Source organism: Argentina silus (assembly GCF_951799395.1).
Source record: "Argentina silus genome assembly, chromosome: 16".
Lineage (NCBI taxonomy): Eukaryota > Metazoa > Chordata > Actinopteri > Argentiniformes > Argentinidae > Argentina > Argentina silus.
Genome location: NC_139670.1, coordinates 7,673,510 through 7,694,190, shown reverse-complemented (window position 1 = coordinate 7,694,190; position 20,681 = coordinate 7,673,510). Strand labels below are relative to the sequence as shown.

The 20,681-nt window shown below is 44.2% G+C and overlaps 1 protein-coding gene across 2 annotated transcripts; it reads left to right on the top strand.

The window, feature by feature from the left end:
- Positions 1-139: 139 nt before the first annotated feature.
- cpped1 (calcineurin-like phosphoesterase domain containing 1) lies at positions 140-18,956 on the top strand. Of its 2 annotated transcripts, XM_083688082.1 has the most exons (6): positions 193-309; positions 3,647-3,740; positions 3,842-4,060; positions 8,866-9,038; positions 9,628-9,877; positions 17,832-18,956. In XM_083688082.1, exons 3-6 carry the CDS (start codon positions 3,907-3,909, stop codon positions 18,056-18,058), a joined length of 804 nt encoding a protein of 267 aa, XP_083544208.1. In that variant the 5' UTR covers positions 193-309; positions 3,647-3,740; positions 3,842-3,906; the 3' UTR covers positions 18,059-18,956. The 2 variants fall into 2 exon arrangements, with proteins under 2 accessions (XP_083544207.1, XP_083544208.1); XM_083688081.1 differs by lacking the exon at positions 3,647-3,740 and having other exon boundaries at positions 140-309.
- The last annotated feature ends 1,725 nt before the right edge of the window (positions 18,957-20,681 follow it).

The following is a 20,681-nucleotide window of genomic DNA, read 5'->3' as shown; positions in this document are numbered from 1 at the left end:
CGGTGTAGCTAATAGTGTTATAGAAAAGTTAGACAGGCAACATTAATAGAAAGACGATGTAGTCGATCTACGGGCTAGGGAGCGAGTCGAAAAAGACAAGTAAGTACTAAAGTACACTAGCTAGCCTCCAGAGCCCAGATCATACATGACATTTCAGTGACATGAGAAGCAAATAGTTTCAGCGACGAGCAAGATACAAATCTGAAAGTAAAGAGTTCGATAACGTTTGACTGAGAAGTGGAGCAATGGCTGAAAGCGAGGATATTTTCCTTAGAGCGAAACATCGGACCTTCACCGGATTTACTGAAGGTAGCTAGATAGCTAGCTAACGCGTTAGCTTGGCTCTAGCACACATTTGCTGTTAGCGTGGCATGAAGATTTACAACAGTTCTGCTGAAAGCTTGTATGTCGTGGTAGCTAGAACTTTATGTTGTATGTCATGTTAGTTGGTAAGTTAGCCTACCCCAGCTTTCCTTTCCCAACTAACCAGCCAAAACGGCACAGTGAATGCAATGGTTGTTTACAAAAGTTTATAGGAGCAGTCTAGCAAAGGTATTTTTTTTATGCCACTTCACTTGACAGTGTGCGCTGCTCAGCCCGGCAAACGACATGTCTTTATGTATTTACCACCAAGATTGCATGTACAGATTACAAATAGATAAATGTGACGACACTATACAAAACTACTTATGCCACCTGTCACCTCCTGCTGTTGGTTCTGCTCGAAATGAAGTGTCAATAGAGATTTGTTTCGAAAAAAAATCCTGAAAGGTATTTCAAAAACAAACATTGAAGGTGAACGCGCTAAACTATAGCCTACCACAACAAAGTGTACAAAGTAATACATTTTCTCAAACTCTGGCTTGATCAAAGAATGAACAGGGGCTGATCCATATGGCGTAGTCACTCCCTGATTAAAATTATGTTGAATAGAGAATGTCAGTTGAATGTGCTTTCTAGTCTAGGGTTAATCATTGTCTGGGAACGTGATAAATACAGGTCTTAGCTGTCCTCCATGGCCCTGTGTGATCACTGTCTGATACCTTTGACCAGATGAGATAACTACAGTTATTAACGTAGTGCTAATGAGCAGAAACGGATGACCTCACAGGCATTCTATACAAAATTAAAGTGTAATTTAACAGTACTGCTGCTCCAAAAGTTGGCCCTGATAAATTAGGGATTCCGTGGCTGAACGAGGTAAACAGTGATTCAACTATACATTGACCATCCAGATTTAAAGGTTTAAAAAAATACAGAAATAGGTAATCTCTGCACTAGTCTCTGGTCACAAATCTCGCGTAGCCATATCACCAAATCACTTTGGAGTTCTGGAGAATTTTAGATTAGCCGATTTGTCTTGGATTGTACTGGACAGCAATTGGAGAATGTTCTCGCAATTTCATTGGATTTTACAGTCCAAGAACGCTCTCCCCACATGCTCATAGAATGGTTGGTTGTTATTATGTGCATCGTATTTTCGGACCGGGTAGGACTATTTTGCAGAGAGTAGTTGCCTATGCTAGCTTGCAACATTGTAGAAAATGGAAGAAAACCTGAAGGAAAAAATGTATTATGTTTTTGGAGCCCTAGAAACGTATTTGATTGTCACGAGGCATCACTCAGTTCAAACGGGTTTCCACCCCTTTGTACTGCATCTACTTTCTGCAAAGGATTTACCCAGGCTTTCCTAAGTAGGAAAGTCTGGCCTCATCAAGGTTATTAGAAGGCTAATATACCTGTCTCTGGCCAGGCCTAATGTGCTTTAATGTTTTCTTCCTCTCTCAGCCTCACTGAATCCTCCCTCTTCACAAACCGCAGAACTGATGGTGAATGGGGTTTCTGTGAGAATTCACAAAAGTTCTATATTTCATTATTATTATTATAAAAACGAGCCCTCAGTGCTTTCATCTTGAATTATGATTAGTGTTGTTTGAACGCACCATCTGCCACCTGAGAAATCTCTCAGATTTATGTTTGAAGTGTGCTTGCTCAGCGCAGCCGCACAAAGCTGCCTGTACTTATCTGCTGTCATGGGAGCTTTGGCTGCTACTTTTCAATTCATGTTTTTTTAAAGTTGCCTGAAAATAGTTCATGGATCGACTCCAGAGGCACTACTGTAAAGTTTGTTTAGTGTTACAAACGCCCAGGCTTTTTTTTCCCAGAGTGTCGAGGCTTGTATGCCTCTACAAATCATGTGTCTCGTATGAGCCATTAACAAATAAGGTGGCTTATTTCTCAGTATGGCCAAAAACAATTAGGCCTAGTGCAGAAAGTAGATGCAGTACAAAGGGGTGGAAACCCGTTTGAACTGAGTGATGCCTCGTGACAATCAAATACGTTTCTAGGGCTCCAAAAACATAATACATTTTTTCCTTCAGGTTTTCTTCCATTTTCTACAATGTTGCAAGCTAGTCTAGTCAAGCTCTTAGAGGAGGAAGAGAGGTCTAATCTTTAAGATGAGGTGTTTATTATCAGGTGGTGATTTGAGAGCAGGCTAATGCAGCATATTGACAGTCTCTTTCAGAACTGCAAAAGGTCAGGCCTCAGTCATGGATGTTTTCTATATAAAGTGCCTGACTACCACCCTGTCTGTCTCGTGGGTTTAGGTATGATATGGAAAATAACCGTGAACATTTGTTATTTTGAACACTGTATTGTGTTGTAGCTTTAACCTTTTAAATATTGAATGTGTGCCAAGTGAGAGGAAGCCTAGTTGGTGGACGGTTAGATTTTTTTTATTTTTTTTACGAAAGATGATACCTATAAAAGCATTGAAAATATGATGTTGGTTTACTCAAGATACAGTATTTCGGGGTATCAGAGTGTGTGCAGCTTTCTTTGTCATTGTTTTCATAGTTTATCATCTGTTTGTCTGCACATCATCTAAATATTTTTGGGATGTGCTTCTTCAGTTCCTGTCAACCATAAAAGCAAATAAGCCAAAAATGTTCCCCATTATTTCATAAATGATGATACAAAGAGCAAAGTTAAGCTCTTGTTATACCATTCCCAGCGGTGGGATTCTATTTCTTTAATTCTTTGCCCAAATTTCTCTGGAGGAGAGAATTACCATAAACTCATTTGGGACAGAGATATATGGAGAGCGTGTTCAACATTGAAGATGTGTGTGTGTGTGTGAGAGTGTGTGTCTGTCAGTGTGTGTGTGTCAGTGTGTGTGTCTGTGTGTGTGTCAGTGTGTGTGTCTGTCAGTGTGTGTGTCTGTCAGTGTGTGTGTGTGTGTGTGTGTGTGTGTGTGTCTGTCAGAGAGAGAGAGAGAGAGAGATTGCTCGCATAGCGGCGTCCAGCTACTTTTTGAGCCTCAAGAACAAAATGAATTGTTTATGACTCACTGCACAAGGAAAGGGGATGTATTGTATTGCTACTGTCCGTTTGCACGCAACAAGGGGAATACATTTACATTCGTTCTACTTCCACTTTTAGGTCCCTTATTCCGTCTTATTCTCTGACACATCCATCAGGCACTAGCCTATCTCCATAAAAGCAAATGTTTTCTTTCTTTGATTAATATTTGAAAGTGATTAGGTTATGTGGCCATTGCGTAATGCCCGGATTATGTAAAACACTTTTCCCTGCATGCATAAACATCCATCGTTGTTAATTATTTACCTTTACTTGTTGACAGGAACACGGCTTTGAAAACAGCCGGTACATTAGTGCTCTTCAGTCTCGGTCCTGGGGATGCAGAGAGGGCTGAGGTTTTTGTTGCAGCCCATATAGTAACTAACACACTTGACTTATTTATTAATTAATTAATAATAAATAACACTGTATATGACGGTCATGTTGGTAAACTCTCCCCTGTTCTCCTCCTTCACAGATGAGCAGAGGGAGTGGAAGGGTCCATTCTGCTTCATCCAGGCTGCCGACCCCCAGCTGGGCCTGATGAAAGCCTGGAAGGATGGCGACTGTGAGGGAGGAGGAGATGAGTGGGCTGAGGAGGTCCAGCTCACCCAGCAGGCTGTGGAGGCGGTCAACAAGCTGAACCCCAGGCCCAAGTTTATGGTGCTCTGTGGAGACCTGGTCCACGCCATGCCAGGTAGGCTACTACAGCGCATGACATTTTTGTTTTCGTGCACATGTTCTAGGAATCGTGCCCTTGTTCACCCCCACCCTCCCAACCCCAACCCTAACCCCCAAATATTTAAAGGCATTGACTTACTTATTCCACCAGTCTTTTCCTTTTAAATGCCCTATTTTATGCTGAAATATTTCTACACCACATTGGAACTGACACTCTTGATGTGTATCAGTGAGGAAAGCCAAGCAGTCTGTGATATTCTTCCGTCTTTAAAGGGAATGGAATATAGCTAATATAATGATTAATGTATTCCCGGTTCCCCTCAGAGATTGTCTAATTTAATTTATGCACTCAGAGAATGTTAGGTTTAGAATGATTACAGAATGTTCTTCATGAAAACAGAAGAAAGAGGCTTCTTTGATTCCAGCTTGACTTTGTAAACAGCCGCCTCTTCTCCACAGCATGTGATGTTTTATCAAAAATCTATTAAAAAAGCACCTGCCTCCAAGCTATTTTGCACGGGGCAGATCTTACAATGGATGGTTTTAATCCATTCTACATCAGAGCTTGCCGTAGTGTAGGTTCCAAAGGAGCAGCTCGGCCAGAATCTAAATTCGTCTCTGTGCTTTTCCTTCTATAGAGCAAAAAAGCAAAACCCAAATGCCTCTCTGTAAGAGGACACATGTGAGGGGGACAGCTCTGACTATGCCTGGGAAACATTAGCTGAGAACAGATGCCGATTGTGAAGGAAATTAAATGAGAGTCTATAGCTTGGTGTGCGTCATCCAGCTGCCTAATCTGTTAACAGGGTGAGAGGAATCGGCAGACTAAACCCACTGCACAGATAACATTGTTAAGCGCAAAGTGCTGCTAACCAACAAAACTACCTTTGCATGACAATTAGGGTGCAAGAGGTGCCTCGAGGGGTGCTTTTGTAGGAGTCAGCAGGCATACTTGTCTGCCTCTCGCTTCATGTCTGTGTTTTAATTACATGTCTGAGGTAATTTAAATGAATATATGATTAAATTGGGATTATTTTTTTGATTAGATTTTTATTTATTTGAGTGTCATTGCACCTCAATGGTGCTCAGCCCGTATGGGCTTATTAGACAAGCTTTGATTATTTGAAAGATAGCGTTTCGTTTCAGTTGGCCCGTATTTTACCAAATGCACATTAGCGTCTGTTAAATTACCTTGGGCTGAATCCTATGCACAGCTCAGATTGTGTTCCAAAGTTGCCCTCTGACTTTTCCCTGTCTCATTTTGTGCACGCTTAGTAATAATGACCGTTGATTTTCTTGTGTTAACTGCTCATGAACAACCGTAATGTATTCCAGATGTGCACGATCCTCAAGAGTGCCCAGTAAGTGTTTTTATCTTCTCTGAGACTGTTTACTGTTTAAGCCAGGCACATTTTCCTCCCATTCAGCCGTGATCAGTTGCATTTATAGGTCACTGTGAGATCAACACTCCTTTTAAACACACAACGCTAGTTTAACCGTGGGTTTGGGGACCTTTAAACGGCCAGGTGTCAGCCCTTGTTACCGTCAGCCAGCGGAGCAGGTTGTGTGTGCCAGGCACATTACACGCCATGTCTGTCACACAGTGTTTCCAGGGGCAGGGATATTCCCAGCGTTCCCCACCGACATATCCCTTAAACTATTTATTTACAAAAGAGAATAAATCTGTTCTCTGTCAACTCAGTTGTCAACAGTGCTGTCGGAGACAGCTGCGATACCCTGCCCCTGAAATTGCCCCCCGCAGGGTATCGCTTTGTCTTCTTAACAAACATCAATGGTCTCACTCCTAAACTTATTTTGACCACTCTCTGTTGTAGGCTAGATGTTGTGTGAAAACCACACTCATCGCCCTGTCAATATTGAGAAAATCATTCAAATTTGGACATTGACGTAGAGGGTAAAATATTTGCTTGAACAATCAATCCAGTTTTCTCTAAGGGCAGACATAACATACAGACTACATGTTTACACCTGAACATAATTTAGTCACTTTGAAGTCTGAGGTTCCAACATCAAATCAAACTGTATTTATAGAGCACATTTCATACACGGATGCAACAGAATGCGCTTTTTTTTTTCCACAGGAATTTTAATAAAAAACTATTAAAAGACAACAAGACAAAACAGAAGACGATAACAAGTATAACAGTCATGGGAGTTAAAGACAGTAAGTTCAATAAGTTCAATACTCAATACTCACACACTCCAGAAGTGATGAGGCTCTGAAGGACTCAGCCTTCATTAACCACCCACTGTGGTGTACCACAAGGACACATGCTGGGCCTAGTCAGATTCAATCCCTGACCCCCTCCTAGTAAATCCACAGGTGCTATCCTTAACAAATGACTGTCAAGAGGAGCATGTCCTCGGAACGCCATCCGATCCCGACTGTTATTGACGGATCACTCTGTGATCCCTCCCAAGGCCCGCGCAAGCTTTTTCATCTCAAGGACTCTCTCTCTCACTGCGAAACAGGGACGTTGAGAGAGATGATTAGATTAGAGAAACACGCTGGACTTAACACACTCCTAATGAGCACTACAAAGGATTCAAGGGACGTCCTCAGGGGGTTTGTTGGGGGACGGCTGAGCAGAGTGAACGGGGAAGGTGAGAGGGAGGTTACTCTCCGACTCCTAGTCCCCCTTAACCATTGTGGAAGCCCCTTAATTGTTGTTGAAGGCAGATAAAGTTGGACTCTCTGTGGAATAGTGCAGCATCGTTTGAAGGAGAGAGTGAGGGAAAAACGCTCTCTCTGCCAGGAGGACGGAGGCGGAGTGTAGTGTATTATCTGTCTGTGTGTGTGTGTTTAGCTGATGGGGGTTCTCCTGTGGGAAGAGCTTCTAATGGGCTTCCGTGGGGTTTGGGGACAACTGAGGGACAGTGAGTAACTGTAGGAAGGAGGAAGTGCTCCACCACCAGAGAGAGAATAGTCTCTCTTGTCTCTTGTGTGGCAGTGTCGGAATACATTAGCTGAGTAGATTCACAGAACCTTGAAGTGCTCTTCCCTTGTTTTGTTATGATACTTGAGATCCTGATTTGTCATCTCTCAAATCAGTAGCTGTGGAATCTTTTTAGGCTATTTGTGTTGCATATTTTAACCCCATTTTTGAAAAGGGTGTATGATGGATTGTTTGACACGTAAACAAAAACACAGTCTGCATTAGAGCATTAGGCCCTAATGCTGCACCACTACAGGCTTAGTAATGCCTGTTATTCTTCCCTGTGTTTATGATGAATGCACAGATGGATTTGCCAGGCTCTTTAACGGAGCAGCTACAACCTCTACACTTGATTCCAATGATTCAGAGTGCCTGTACAGTACTGTAGTCTCCTCACAATAATCCCAAGAGAATGTTCGCAGACAGGAGCTAGACTTGTCAGAGGCCTCTCTTTCTCAGACACTGAGCCATGATGCTGAGTCTAGCTCATCCCATTCAGTTGCGCCTTTTTCACTGCTAAAGGATACCCTAGCCTTGAGCGCTGACAATGAATCATGACTCAGGTCAAAGATCGATGTACTGTCGGCTAGGTGAGCTAAAAGCAGCATCACACCTCGACATGTGTTGCAGGTTTTTCCGTTTAGCAGCCGTCGGCGGTTTAGTGGGGTCATGTCTACAGGAATCACACCCCAATGATATTTCACTAATCTTAGTTGATGTGTCCCAAATTCAGATTGATGAGGTGTGACTGTAGCATAGTAGGGGCTGGTGCTGTTTCTGATGATTCATGGACGTGTCATGTGAGGGGAATGCTTATCTGTGTCTGTGCAGTGTACTGTAAGCGTCTGTTTGCTGCATCCGAAAGCTAGAAACACAGTGGTCCTTTTCTTTCTGCTCTTTTCCTTTTTCTAAAAGGAGGTAAAAGGTGGAGAATGTAAATGCACATTTTTCTGCTCTTCTATTACATTACATCTCAGTTATTACAGTAGGTCAATACATGTTTAATGAAAACCAGATCTGCCCCTTTGTTAGCTGCAGCCAGTGTGATAGTCACTATAGTTCATTTGATTGCGATTGTCCTTAACTTGATTAGTCTTGTCTCTGTTTACATGATAATGTCCCTCTGATCAAATATTGTGATTGCAACAGTCAGTCCAGATGGCTGTGTGAACTGGTATAGCCTCCCCTGTCTCCAGATCAGAGAATCCTCTGTTCCTTTAACAGGACATATGGGACCCCCCGTGAGGATCCCCAAATGTTAATAGAAGTGAAACAGGCATCGATAAAGGCACCACAGATGCTGGAATGTTTACACAACTTTACACAACAGAAGGAGCGTGCGTGTGTGCGTGTGTGCGTGCGTGCGTGCATGCGTGTGTGTCTGTGTGTGTCTGTGTGTATGTATGTGTGTGTGTGTGTTATTGGAAATGATTTTGTTACGGGTTCTGTCCAATCTACTAAGGAAATATTGTCTTAGTAAGTAGGCCAGTAAAATAATTACATCCGTGAAAAAGCTGAAGAAAAGAAGAAATACTTTGTTATGTGTTGATGGATTTGTTTGATACACATAGTAAATTATAAATAGATTTTGTTGCCAATTCTCTTAACTTAATCCACAGAGGGGAAATTATATTTCTAATTTTATTCTGTGTCAACTCCACTGTATTATTTGAAGTGATTTGAACTGTGTACAGTATAGGCAGTGGGTAATATGGGTACATTTTGCTGCATTTACTTTCTCATACAGAGCTAGTTAAAACAGTTTTACCACAGTTCCTCAATGAACAACCAACATACCTTTTGAACCCCTGAGTTGAGCTGTAGTAGAAATGGCCTGACTGTGAGTTTCCCCTCTCTGTTCCAGGCACCCCGTTCAGGGACGGGCAGGAGCGGGACCTGAAGGTAGCCCTGAGGGGCACGGACCCCTCCATCCCTCTGGTGTTTGTCAGTGGGAACCATGACCTCGGCAACACTCCCACCCCCGACACCGTGGCCCAGTTCTGCCACGCCTGGGGGGACGACTACTTCAGCTTCTGGGTGAGGGCTTGGTACTCTACAAGTCCACTCTGATACCGGGTCAGATATTTATGTGTTGCCCTTAATGCTCGCGTTAGGATTGGGTTTGGGATTTAGATAGATTTGTGATTTACGGTAACATCTACCAACATTATGTCATAGGTTGTGTGTGTGTGTGTGTGTGTGTGTGTGTGTGTGTGTGTGTGTGTGTGTGTGTGTGTGTGTGTGTGTGTGTGTGTGTGTCTGTGTGTCTGTGTGTCTGTGTGTGTGGACCTTGTCTATTCTGCTGTCCTGAAGGCATTGAGCTCTGATCACCCTGCTCTGTCATAGCAGAAGCTGCTGTTCCTACCATGTGTGATCATGAGGGTCAGATATAGGTTAGGGCCTCAGCTGTTGTTTACACGCTGTCTTCGTATGGTTCCCTGCATGCACCACAGACTGCATGTGTATTCTGGTTTAGCTTCATAGGAAATATTGATTTTTTTTTCTATCTGTCGTAAGAGATTGACCTATGAAGTGCACTACTTTTGACCAGAGCCCTGCTGGGAATTGAGTGTCTTTTATGATGTGTCTATTACTGTACCTCAGCCATGTGTCCATCTCCCTCTAGGTGGGTGGGGTGCTGTGCCTTGTGTTGAACTCCCAGTTCTTCTTCGATGCGTCGGCCTGCCTTGACCTGAGGGATGCCCAGGAGGTGTGGCTGGAGGACCAGCTCCAGAAGGCGGCTCAGGGCCCTGCCAAGCACGTCCTGGTGTTCCAGCACATTCCCCTGTACCTCAAGACTCCCGACGAGGAGGATGATTACTTCAACCTGCAGAGCGGAGTCAGGCTGAGCCTGCTGGACAGGTTCAAACGGGCAGGTACGGACTGAGCCAGTCAGAGCCCAGCTTTGAGAATGATCCTGCTAAAGTGTTGGATTTATTTTGTCTTGTGTTGTATCAAAGATGCACAGACCCAGATTAAGCCTACTCATGGAGTAAAAGGACTGCCTTTTCAGTCCAGGAGTAGGCTTAATCTGTGTCCGCACTATATAACCGCTCCTATGACGCCCAGGTACAGGACTCACAGCACAGAGAGAGGATTAACATGTCCTTAGCCTTCACTACAGGAGGAGTCACAGGCACCAACACACAAAGGGCTAATTGAAACAATCAACACACTCGCTCTCTCTGAAGGAGACTCTGCGTGTCTTTCCGCACCCAGTTTGGTCACGTTCCAGCGAACGTTGTTCTAATGGGGCTGACCTCTCCCCAGCACCGTACTCGTCAAGACTTCCAATCATGCGTCAAGGTGATTACTCATGCGGCACAATTTGAATCTTCCCTTCCATTGGATTACAACAGTACCGTGGTTAAAAGATTCACAACACAAGTCTGTACAGGGCTGGGACATGGCGGTCTCTCTGGTACGTTATACAGTACAGTACATGCTAGGGGGTTCCCCCTCTTCACATCCATACACTTCTTCACACATTTGCCGGTGGTAATTCTGAATCCAGACTACCAATAGCGCATGTGCATCGTCTTTAATGATTGACGATAGGCTTCTGCTCTGTACTTTACGTCCGTCTCCAGTGTATGCATGGGGATTCGGGGATGATCCTGTTTCATTTATCCGAAGCTCGGACATCCGTACTGTAGCTCAGACACCGGTGTCATCTAAAGCGGGCAGCAGACTAAAAGACTCCAGCTCCCTCTGCTCCGACGGAGGGGGGAAGGTAGTTAGATGGTCCTCTTTGAAAACGTCATCATAGGGGCTGAAATGTGTCATTAGTTCATCCCTGTAGACATGTTAGACCGACATGTTTGCTGATTGGGGGGAATCAAGTCCGCGAAACACATTTTTGAAATGTTATATTGTATGTAGTATATTTTGAAGAGTGAATCCATCCATACATGCATTAGAAATGCCTCTACATTCAACCTTACAGCTTGTATACAGTACATCTCCGCTTTCATTATTGTCATTTAGTGATGATACAGTTTATGATTGCCAAATGATGTTTTGGTCTTTTAGTCAATGAACCAAGCTCATACAGATCAAACGCATAACAAGCTGAACACCTCCATGCCGATATTTTACCACTTATTACTAATGTAGTGAAAAGCAAGGGCCAGGGGTATGGGAGTGTTCATAGACTCCTTCTCAGGCTCCTGAGATGTACTGTAACATAACCTGGCTGTGTGTGTGTGTGTGTGTGTGTGTGTGTGTGTGTCTGTGTGTGTGTCTGTGTGTGTGTGTGTGGAGCTTGTCTATGCTGCTGTCCTGAAGGCATTGAGCTCTGATCACCCTGCTCTGTCATAGCAGAAGCTGCTGTTCCTACCATGTGTGATCATGAGGGTCAGATATAGGTTAGGGCCTCAGCTGTTGTTTACACACTGTCTTTGTATGGTTCCCTGCATGCACCACAGACTGCATGTGTATTCTGGTTTAGCTTCAAAGGAAATATTGAATTTTTGGAGTCATTTTTTCCCCTCTTTTTAATATTGGAAAATGTAAAAAGAAAGTGTGTGTGTGTATGAAGTGGTTTTCCACCGCAGGGCATGCAGGCGTCTGGTAAAAATATCCTCGCCGACCGAGCCGAGGCACATTCTCAGCGTGGAAAAACGACAACAACAAAGATAGGGAAAACAAAAGCGACGCAATTTCAAAAATAAGTTCGGTCCTTTATGTGGTTTTCCCTCCCCCCCATCTCTCCTCTCATCCATGGAAAATTGTCCCTTTCCTGAATGTATGCTAATTTTATTCCATGTATTAGGTTATTCACACATCAGCTCTCTCTGGTCCTCACCATCTCGTGTGTGTGTGTGTGTGTGTGTGTGTGTGTGTGTGTGTGTGTGTGTGTGTGTGTGTGTGTGTCTGTGTGTCTGTGTCTGTGTGTGTGTGTGTGTGTGTGTGTGTGTGTGTGTGTGTGTGTGTGTGTGTGTGTATGTGAACCTCCTGTTCCTTGACTCCCAGATGATGGTCCCTCTGTCTTTCTAGTGGCTTCTTTTAATTGTGTTTAGTCACCACCGAACATTGCTTTGAACAGGAATGTAGGATCTGCTAATTCTAATTCTGTGGGTCTTAGACTCACTGCCACGAGTCCTTACAGATCGAGAGTATTTGTTTGTGACAGATTTCTGAGACAACTCATAGGCCTCGCTACCATAGCCCTGTGTGTGGATGGGACAAATGCATAGGTTTATCATGACGGTTTATCTGATGTGAATGTGGAATAGTGTGGCTCCTGCAGACAAATAATTTGATTTAATTGAATTTCCCCCAGTGAGTTATTTTTCACCCTCTCTCGTGTGTGTGTGTGTGTGTGTGTGTGTGTGTTTGCGTGTGTATGAAGTATTGTTAGGGTATATAGGTATGTTATCACAGTACAGCAGCTGCACACAGAAGGTTGCGACACAAAATTAATTCCCCCTGCTGTATCACATCTAACATACAGTTCCCCTGTGGAATAGTCTACTGCCTCCTAACTCATGTGAACCTAACACTCTGGGTTTCACCAGGACCTTTCACGGCTGAAACAGTCTCATTTGGGGCTGAATGGCACTTGGTACTGTATATTTTTCCCAGCCAATCTTTGAAATGTGATTAATGTTGAATTTAAATGGCGAAGAGTGTGTGGGTTCAAGTTGTATCTGCGCGTGTAGCATATTGGTTAATTACCAGCAGTTAAGTCAGATTCCCTCTCCTCATAGATTGAGTACTCTAATTAGGATTCCTCCTGCCGCCTGCATGCTAGCGCACGTCAGACTCAGGCTACCTTCGTTAGCACCCGGCTGTATGAAAATACATTGCCATTCCCAGCATAGCTGGCGGCTCAGAAGTTGTACATGGCTAATTAGCACAGAGATAAGCCATGCTAAGTGTGCTGCTCTCTACTCTCGCCTCCTCCTAGCGAGCTGGTCTGTATCAGCACAGGCCCACTCTGTTAAACTGGGGATGCATTTATCATCCACTGGGATTTGATGAGAGGCAGGAGATAAAGGCTTTAAACCTGTTGTTGTAATGCTTAGAGTGAGTCATGGGGTGTTTACAGTGGTAGGGCCAGAGATGGGGGGGGGGGGGGGGGGGATCTGATGTACTATATAGCTGGTGTGATGTATAGCACCATGTTTGTGTGTCGGAGGACGGGGGGGAAACCAGTGAAGCTCTTAAATGGCCGTTGCCTGCTGGGAATCTATAACAAGCGGCACTCCCATCGACGCTCACTGTTTAATGTTTGAGTTGACCAAACTTGGTTTGTTTTGCGAACCGGGGAAGACGGTGCGTCTCCAACTGTGCCGGAAGTCATTTCTATTGAATGCGCATCAATAGATGCATGGGTTTCTGCTCGTCCTCTCGGAATGTGTTGTGTTTAATATTGTATTAACTACGATGTAAGGGTCTGGCCACTTTTCCTTTGGGTTTTGTGTAAAGGATTTGAGTTAAACATAAGACAGCTAGTAATCCCAAGATGAATGAGTTTCTCTCATTCATTATTTATTTCGTTATTCATGATGGATACAGAACGGAACACTATCCACCCAGATATGGGGCTGTCCAGTAGATGTGTATTGTAATGGACTCCACAGTTAATGCTTGAGAAGTCTTGACGTGGTTTCTGTGCAGGTAAAAAAAAACATGATATTAGATCATATCTGTACTGTCGATGAGGCTTAAAGCTTTAAAGCTTTTGATTTCTATACTGGTCCTTCTCATGATAAGTGTAACTGTATAACATCTAACCCCACAAAGTGCCGTTCCAGTCTGTGTGTCTGTGAGGGGAGGACACTGGTAGGGGGATCCTCTCTGAGACTTGAGTGATGGATGAGAGTGATTTATCACAAGCAGCGGCGGCGAGAGCCCTGCACTGCATCATTCTGTAGCTCCTACTGTCATGCAAATTATCTACAGGCACATGATGAATTATTTCCAGCACAGTACTTTAATGACAACCACCCTCTACACGCGCATGCACCCGCACACAGGGAGCATGCACACGCACACACACACACACACGCTCACACACACACACACTCACTCACTGACTACAGACACACACACACACACACACACACACTTACACCTATTCACTCTCTGTTGCTCACAGTTGTATGAATGACAGCTCTGTTTGGGGGACGCTGCGGGTGAGAGAGGGAGGCACAGGGGCCTGTAGAGAGAGGGAGGCACAGGGGCCTGTAGAGGGAGGGATTTGCCCTTGAAGTAATCACTGATCTGGATAGGTGACAGGACAATTTTCATTACTGTACATTTATCAATGTCTAACAATGTTATTAAGTAAGGAAGGAAGGAGGGAGGGAGGGAAGGAGGCAGGCATGCATTTTAACAGTATTCAAATTAAACCATTCATTTACCTAATAAGCTACCACCACATGTAGCCTAACACAGCGTTATTTAATGCAGCTGCATACAGCCACGCCAACTGAACATTTCACTGCAGCCAGAACTCACATATGGTTCTGTGTAATTTCACCACGATGCCTTCAATATGTTTGAATTTTCCTGACTGCTTACTTTTGATTTGCTTGGAGCACTGTGGGTTTTTACATAACAAAAATGCATCTCCCTTTACATAACCTTTAAATATACCTGCCTCTGTCAAAACAGAGTGGTCTCCATCTTTATCAAAAAGGAAAGGGAAGCAAGCAGCCTATTAAATGCCCTGACAGGAAGATGGGATTTGCACAGTCGCATAAACAAGATGTGAAATGATTAGCAGTGCAAGGAGTGCATGTTTTCATAAAAAGGGCATCAACTCAGTAAATCAGCATAAATAGGAGTGAGCAAGGAGCCCAACCAGGGAGGGAAAGTGGTGAACATCAGACTCACCAACGGTTTTTATTTTGTTATGTAAAATGGAGTGGGCTTTGGACAGTGAAAACCCAAGGGAAACCATACTTGAATGTGAATATCCCTGCCTGCTGAGTGGTTGCTAGCTGTTAGCCAGTGGTCGGCTACCGCAAGCAATGACTAATAATACATAATGAAGATGGTTTCTAATCCCATTATTCTTCCATTATGATTCCCAGCAGGGCTGGCTGGAGATATGAATGAGCTCCTGTGTTACACTGTTTGTTGAGAAAGGATCACAGGCAATTATTCTGCCTGCTCTACCAGAGTAATAGCATGCCTCCTGCTTCTTCACCATTTGAAAATAAATGTGTTTCAGCCAACTTGTATAGAAGTGACATGGCTTGCTTTATGGGATTCTAATGACGGCATTGAAAACTTTATATTGAAAAATTAGTTTAGGATGACCTCATGGTACATGAGTAGCCTCGCCAGCTTTTGCTTTCAAATCCAATTTGCTCTCCAGATTAATAACATTTTCACGATTCGTAATGCTGCTCCCAGATGATCATACTGTATAATGGTGGGGGAGTTTTTTGTATACAAAATGGTTGTCAAGGCAGGATAGGCCCATCACACCGCACCTCCGTCCCCACCCCTTCCCGGACTTCTGTCATGCCTTTTTTTGGAAGTAGCACCTGCCCTTCCATATAGTCTGTGCACGGCCCTGAGGCTATGTTGTGATAACCAAACCCACAGCTGGTGAGATCCCAATTCACCCCCTAAGCATGAGGCAAGTTAGTCAGTGACGCACGGCTCTTGTCATCACTGTATCCAGGTTGGATCAGCATGGCAAAGGGACAGGTTGACGTCATCCAGCTGCCACATCTACATCAGTGACTGCCACAGCATGCTAAACCAGTAGAACAGACTCAAGGTAAACCTATGAGTGTGGATCACAACCAGTGCTGAGTGTGTGTGTGTGTGTGTGTGTGTGTGTGTGTGTGTGTGTGTGTGTGTGTGTGTGTGTGTGTGTGTGTGTGTGTGTGTTGACTGAGCTGAACATTGAGTGAACCTCAGGGAGGGATGGGGAGGGTTCCAGTTTAATTGCATGTGAAGATGCTTGTGTGGCTTATCCAGGCTGGGTTGTTGTTGCTGTCATTAGCAGCTTACTTCACTGGCCTGCTTTAATTACGGTGTCTTCTGGGTGCTCAGTGGAGAGGGTCCTAGGAGTAAACCTCCTGGGTTAAAAAGTACTTTGATTTTCTTCCTGCTGGTTGGCGTCTTCACGTCTCCTCCTCAGTCCTTGTGATAATTGCCGCCCTGTTTTTTTTTTTTTTCTCTGCTTACGTCACTAATGCTTGTTTGTTGCGGGGCTTTTTGTGTTACTTTGGGGTGGTGAAAAGGTTGTGATGCATATAATTGTCTGCTGGTTGATAATGTAATTACAGTATGCATGATTTTAGATCAAACGTTACCCTCCATTGTTGTTTTGTTTAGGTTGGCAGTTCTTGTCTAATTGTAGCTGTGTTGATTTAATCCTTCACATGGTAGAGAGATATCCATACAGTGAATGTAGAGGACTGCAGTATTGGAAGTACACACACACACACACACACACACATGCGCGTGTACACACACACACACACACACACACACACACACACACACACACACACACACACAAACTTAGCCTACACTTAATGGTGGCGTTTGCCTCCGGGTACCAGAAACCATGTAGGGGTGCATTGTAGTAACAAAGTCACGCTCGAACCATAGCTTCTGGTTTTGTTTGCAAATGAACTTACTCTGAAAATATACATTTATCGTACATTTTCCTGTACGTTACATTAATTATTCAATGGTCCAATGTGTGCACCCACTGTTTAATGTTGTTTTGGCTATTAATATAACTTAGTGTTCTATTCTGGAGATATGTGATTATGCTGGAGTTGGACTTGGCGGTGCAGGACCAAATGTATGGGGTCTAAATGTGCTGACAGACCAAATGAGGCTCTTGAAAAGCGACACCAAGTTTTTTACTGGGACAGAGTGATGTCTCCGTGTGTAGATGGAAATTTAGATTCTATGTTGGCAGTTTTTCATTATCACCTTGCCTTGAGCAGTGCTCTAGCCTAGCGGCAAGACAGCAAGCAGGCAGATCTCCCTCTGCCCTTCAACCTCTGTCAGAAATGGGAGTAAACTCTGAGGTTTTTCCCTCTCTGCACGCACGCACACACACCCCTCTTACGAAACGAGAGAACTAATTTGCTCTGCTCATTCAGAGTGCGGCTCGCGTGGCCAACCTGTGTGAGTGTACAATCAGTCCACAGTGGAGCCACGCAGAAGCACCGCTGCAGGGGAAGCCATACAAACCATTTCAATAATGATGGCGATTGTGATGGGAAATAAATTGAAATTCTTGAGTACAAGTTTCTTCATTTTCCATAATATTTCTTTGTCTTTCTCCCACCCCCCCCACTCCCCCCCCTCTCCCCTCACACATTATTATTTTTCAAGCCTCAGACGATTTGACTGATTAGGGAAATGATCTCATTATGGAATTAGACTGAGCTAATATGAATATATTGCCATTATATGCAGAGCAGATGCCCTTATCAAGTGCAAATTGCATGTTGCATTTTGCTTTGCGTACTATATGCAATTCGACTGGAGAGGGGGACTGAAGAGGAGTAGATCGACAGCCTTTCTCAAACACCACCCAAGTTTTGTCCTGAGATCTCTCACAGACACCCTATGGTCACAAGTCACATTTGGTTATTCAGTACATGATGCTGTCACTTTCTACCATCACTGCAGGTTCTAGTATAGCAGCCTCAAATGGGCCGATTGAGGGGGGGGAAAAAAAGTGTAGAGCCGAAGACTTACTCTAGTCTACATTGAATATACTGTAACACCAAGAATCACATGACACAAGTACGGTACTACGTGTTATATAGAACACTGCACCCCTTCATCTAAGATCCACAAGTGACAGTGGCGTTCCTCTTCTCTTCTCTGCAGGTGTGAAGGCTGTGTTCTCTGGCCACTACCACCGCAACGCGGGGGGGCTCCACAGCGGCCTGGACATGGTGGTGAGCTCAGCCATCGGCTGCCAGCTGGGGCAGGACACCCACGGGCTGAGGGTGGTGGTAGTGACCGCCGATGAGGTCATCCACCGGTACCACAGTCTGGAGCAGCTGAGTGGACGGGGCATGGACCAGGACCTGATGAAACTGCTGCAGGTCTGAGAGACTCAGAGAGAACTCTATGGAAGGATGTCATCCTTAGACACAGGTCTAGGATCAGCTCCCCACTCCCCAATGAGTAGCATACTGAGCTGTATCCACTTGTATGTTTTGAAAAGGACAAAAAATATATATTTTATGTCTAGCACTACAGAATATGACTCAAACGGTTTGTTGCAAGACTCTCCGCATAGCCCCGAATGGCTCTACTTCTACCCCAATCATCGACGCAAGCGATCGCCATGGCAACCTGTGAAAAACACTGCACTGGTGTGGTGGGAGGGCCGTCAACAACGCAACTGCTGACCTCATTTCGCACTTGTAGATCCCATCTCCTTCCAAAAAGTCTGTGTGAAAGGAAAATGAAAGGACCGTTATGTGCTTAAGAAGACTCTTCAGTTCACATTCAGTTCCTGTCTGTGAACCTCATATTCCTACGTATTTTTCTCTTTTATTCTGCAGTTCATTGTGAATTTTTTTTAATTTCAGAATTGACAAATGATTTCCTTGACAGTTGAGTAACTGTTCATACTTTCTTTACTTCAACAAAACGTACATGTCATTAACTGTATTTTATAATAAATGTTCATTTTTAGTTAAAACGTCCCCTTTTCCACACACCTGTTATTTCCTCTCTTTCACAAAGCCAGGCACAGAATAAACCACTAGGATACAATAGTAGCATAGCTATTAGTCCAACCACTGCCTCTATATTTACCTCTCTAAATGGAGTCTGGTCACCCTTCTCAGTGAGGTCCTGTTCCTGGTTAATGTGTTGACAGGGAGGTTGTGTCCTCTCTCGTCTCTGCTGTGGACCCAGGGATTTACCCTGCCATGGCTGATGAAAGCAAGCTGTTGTTTATTGATCAGACCGGCCCTGTCTCTTTGGCCCCCAGCCCCCATATACACACCACGCATGACTTACTGTACAACTGCCTCAGCTTTCAGGAGGTAACTTGATTAAAATGGAGCAGCAGTGTTTCCCTACTCAGCCGTCATGATGGAGGAGGGTGGGTGGATGTAGGAGAAAGTGACCGAGCAGCCAGATGTCAGGAAAGTGCTGGAGGGACCAAGCTGGGAGGGGTGACATGAGTTGTTGTGTCTCATAAGTGATCCTGTGACTTCTCTGGGGGAGCCATACAATCTCACAAGGATGAGTTTACTCAACCTGACTTAAGCTGTTTGATTCCTTGTGGAATTAACATATCCTATCAACGAATCACATCTAAACTGAAAGCCCTAAAGTGACGTAGCTGGGTAAGAGTGTTGTGACTAGACATGCATGCTATGGATTTAGGTGGTACTGTTATTTGTGTTCAGGATTTCTAAGGGAACAGTCTGAGAATACAATGTCAGGATTTGTGTGAATGAAACCTGTGCTTTATGATGTGACCCAGGGGAGGCTGGTGGAATTGAGGAACGGGCTCATTGTAATGCATGGAATGGAATGAGGAATGGTATCAAACACACCATTCCTTATTCCATTCCATGCATTACAATGAGCCTGTCCTCCAGTTTCTACCTCCACCAGCCTCCCCTAGTGTTACCGTACTCAGTGTTCTATGATTATACTGACTGATCACAATACACTGCTTTTACAGACCTTTGCCATGATTAAGAAAAGTTATATGGACAATTTTAAACTAAATTACACGGTGCATGGGTTTAGGCTGACATTACAGTGATTTGAACCCCAGAGAGTTCATTTTGTGGTTGCAGTTGTTTTTGTGAGTATTTTCAAATGATTTCATGCCCATGTCTGGAATGACTTCCCTAATGTCAAATGATGTATAGTTTTGTTGACAACCCTAGAATATTACCTGTGCAAATGCTAACAGATTGAGAATTGTTTACCCCGAAACTATCAAATTAACTCCTAAATCGTAATGCATCCACTGACAACAGCACAGCAGTGTCCCTCCTGGTTGTAATCAAGCCAGTTTGTCCATCTAACACTTTGGCAGGAGCCAGATTGTGTGACATGCTCGCCGGAACCAAAGCCCTTTATTCTGCAAGGGGTCCACAGGTGTTGAGCAAGTAAATTAAACTCAGCGTATCCAATCATGGCCTGGCACCAGGGTGCCACCCCTCTGGCCCTCTGCCCACAGAGAGAGCACCATCTGGAGACCAGAGGGTCATGGCCATGCCCATCGCTGTGGCCAATGCCCTGTCCTCTGGGCATAGAGCCATCTTCCAGAGACACTGACACGGCCCAAGGCCACCTGCAAATCCAAGGCTCCCTCACCTTACGACCCATACTCATGGAAAAACAGGGTCCAACAGAGCCAAAGGAGTCCAACAAGAGTCATCAAGATCAAGAATAGAAAACAAAGTGGTTTTTCACTTCTGATAACTAAAAAAAGGACATTTATGTGAACTATCGCATTACCATCTACTTTAGGAATCGGATATGGAACGTACAGTTAGTTCCGGCATGGCAATCTTAAGTCAACGTCGCAGCTGTCCATCAGGTGACAGGACAGCTGGTTCACACGTATACAAAAACATCCAGCACATGTTCAATGGACAGAGACATTCAACAGTTGTGACATGGCTATGAGAGTAACGTTTGTGTGGTCGCACCACCCCCAGCCTCCACCCGCTTGGTCGCTCTATATGTAGCCTA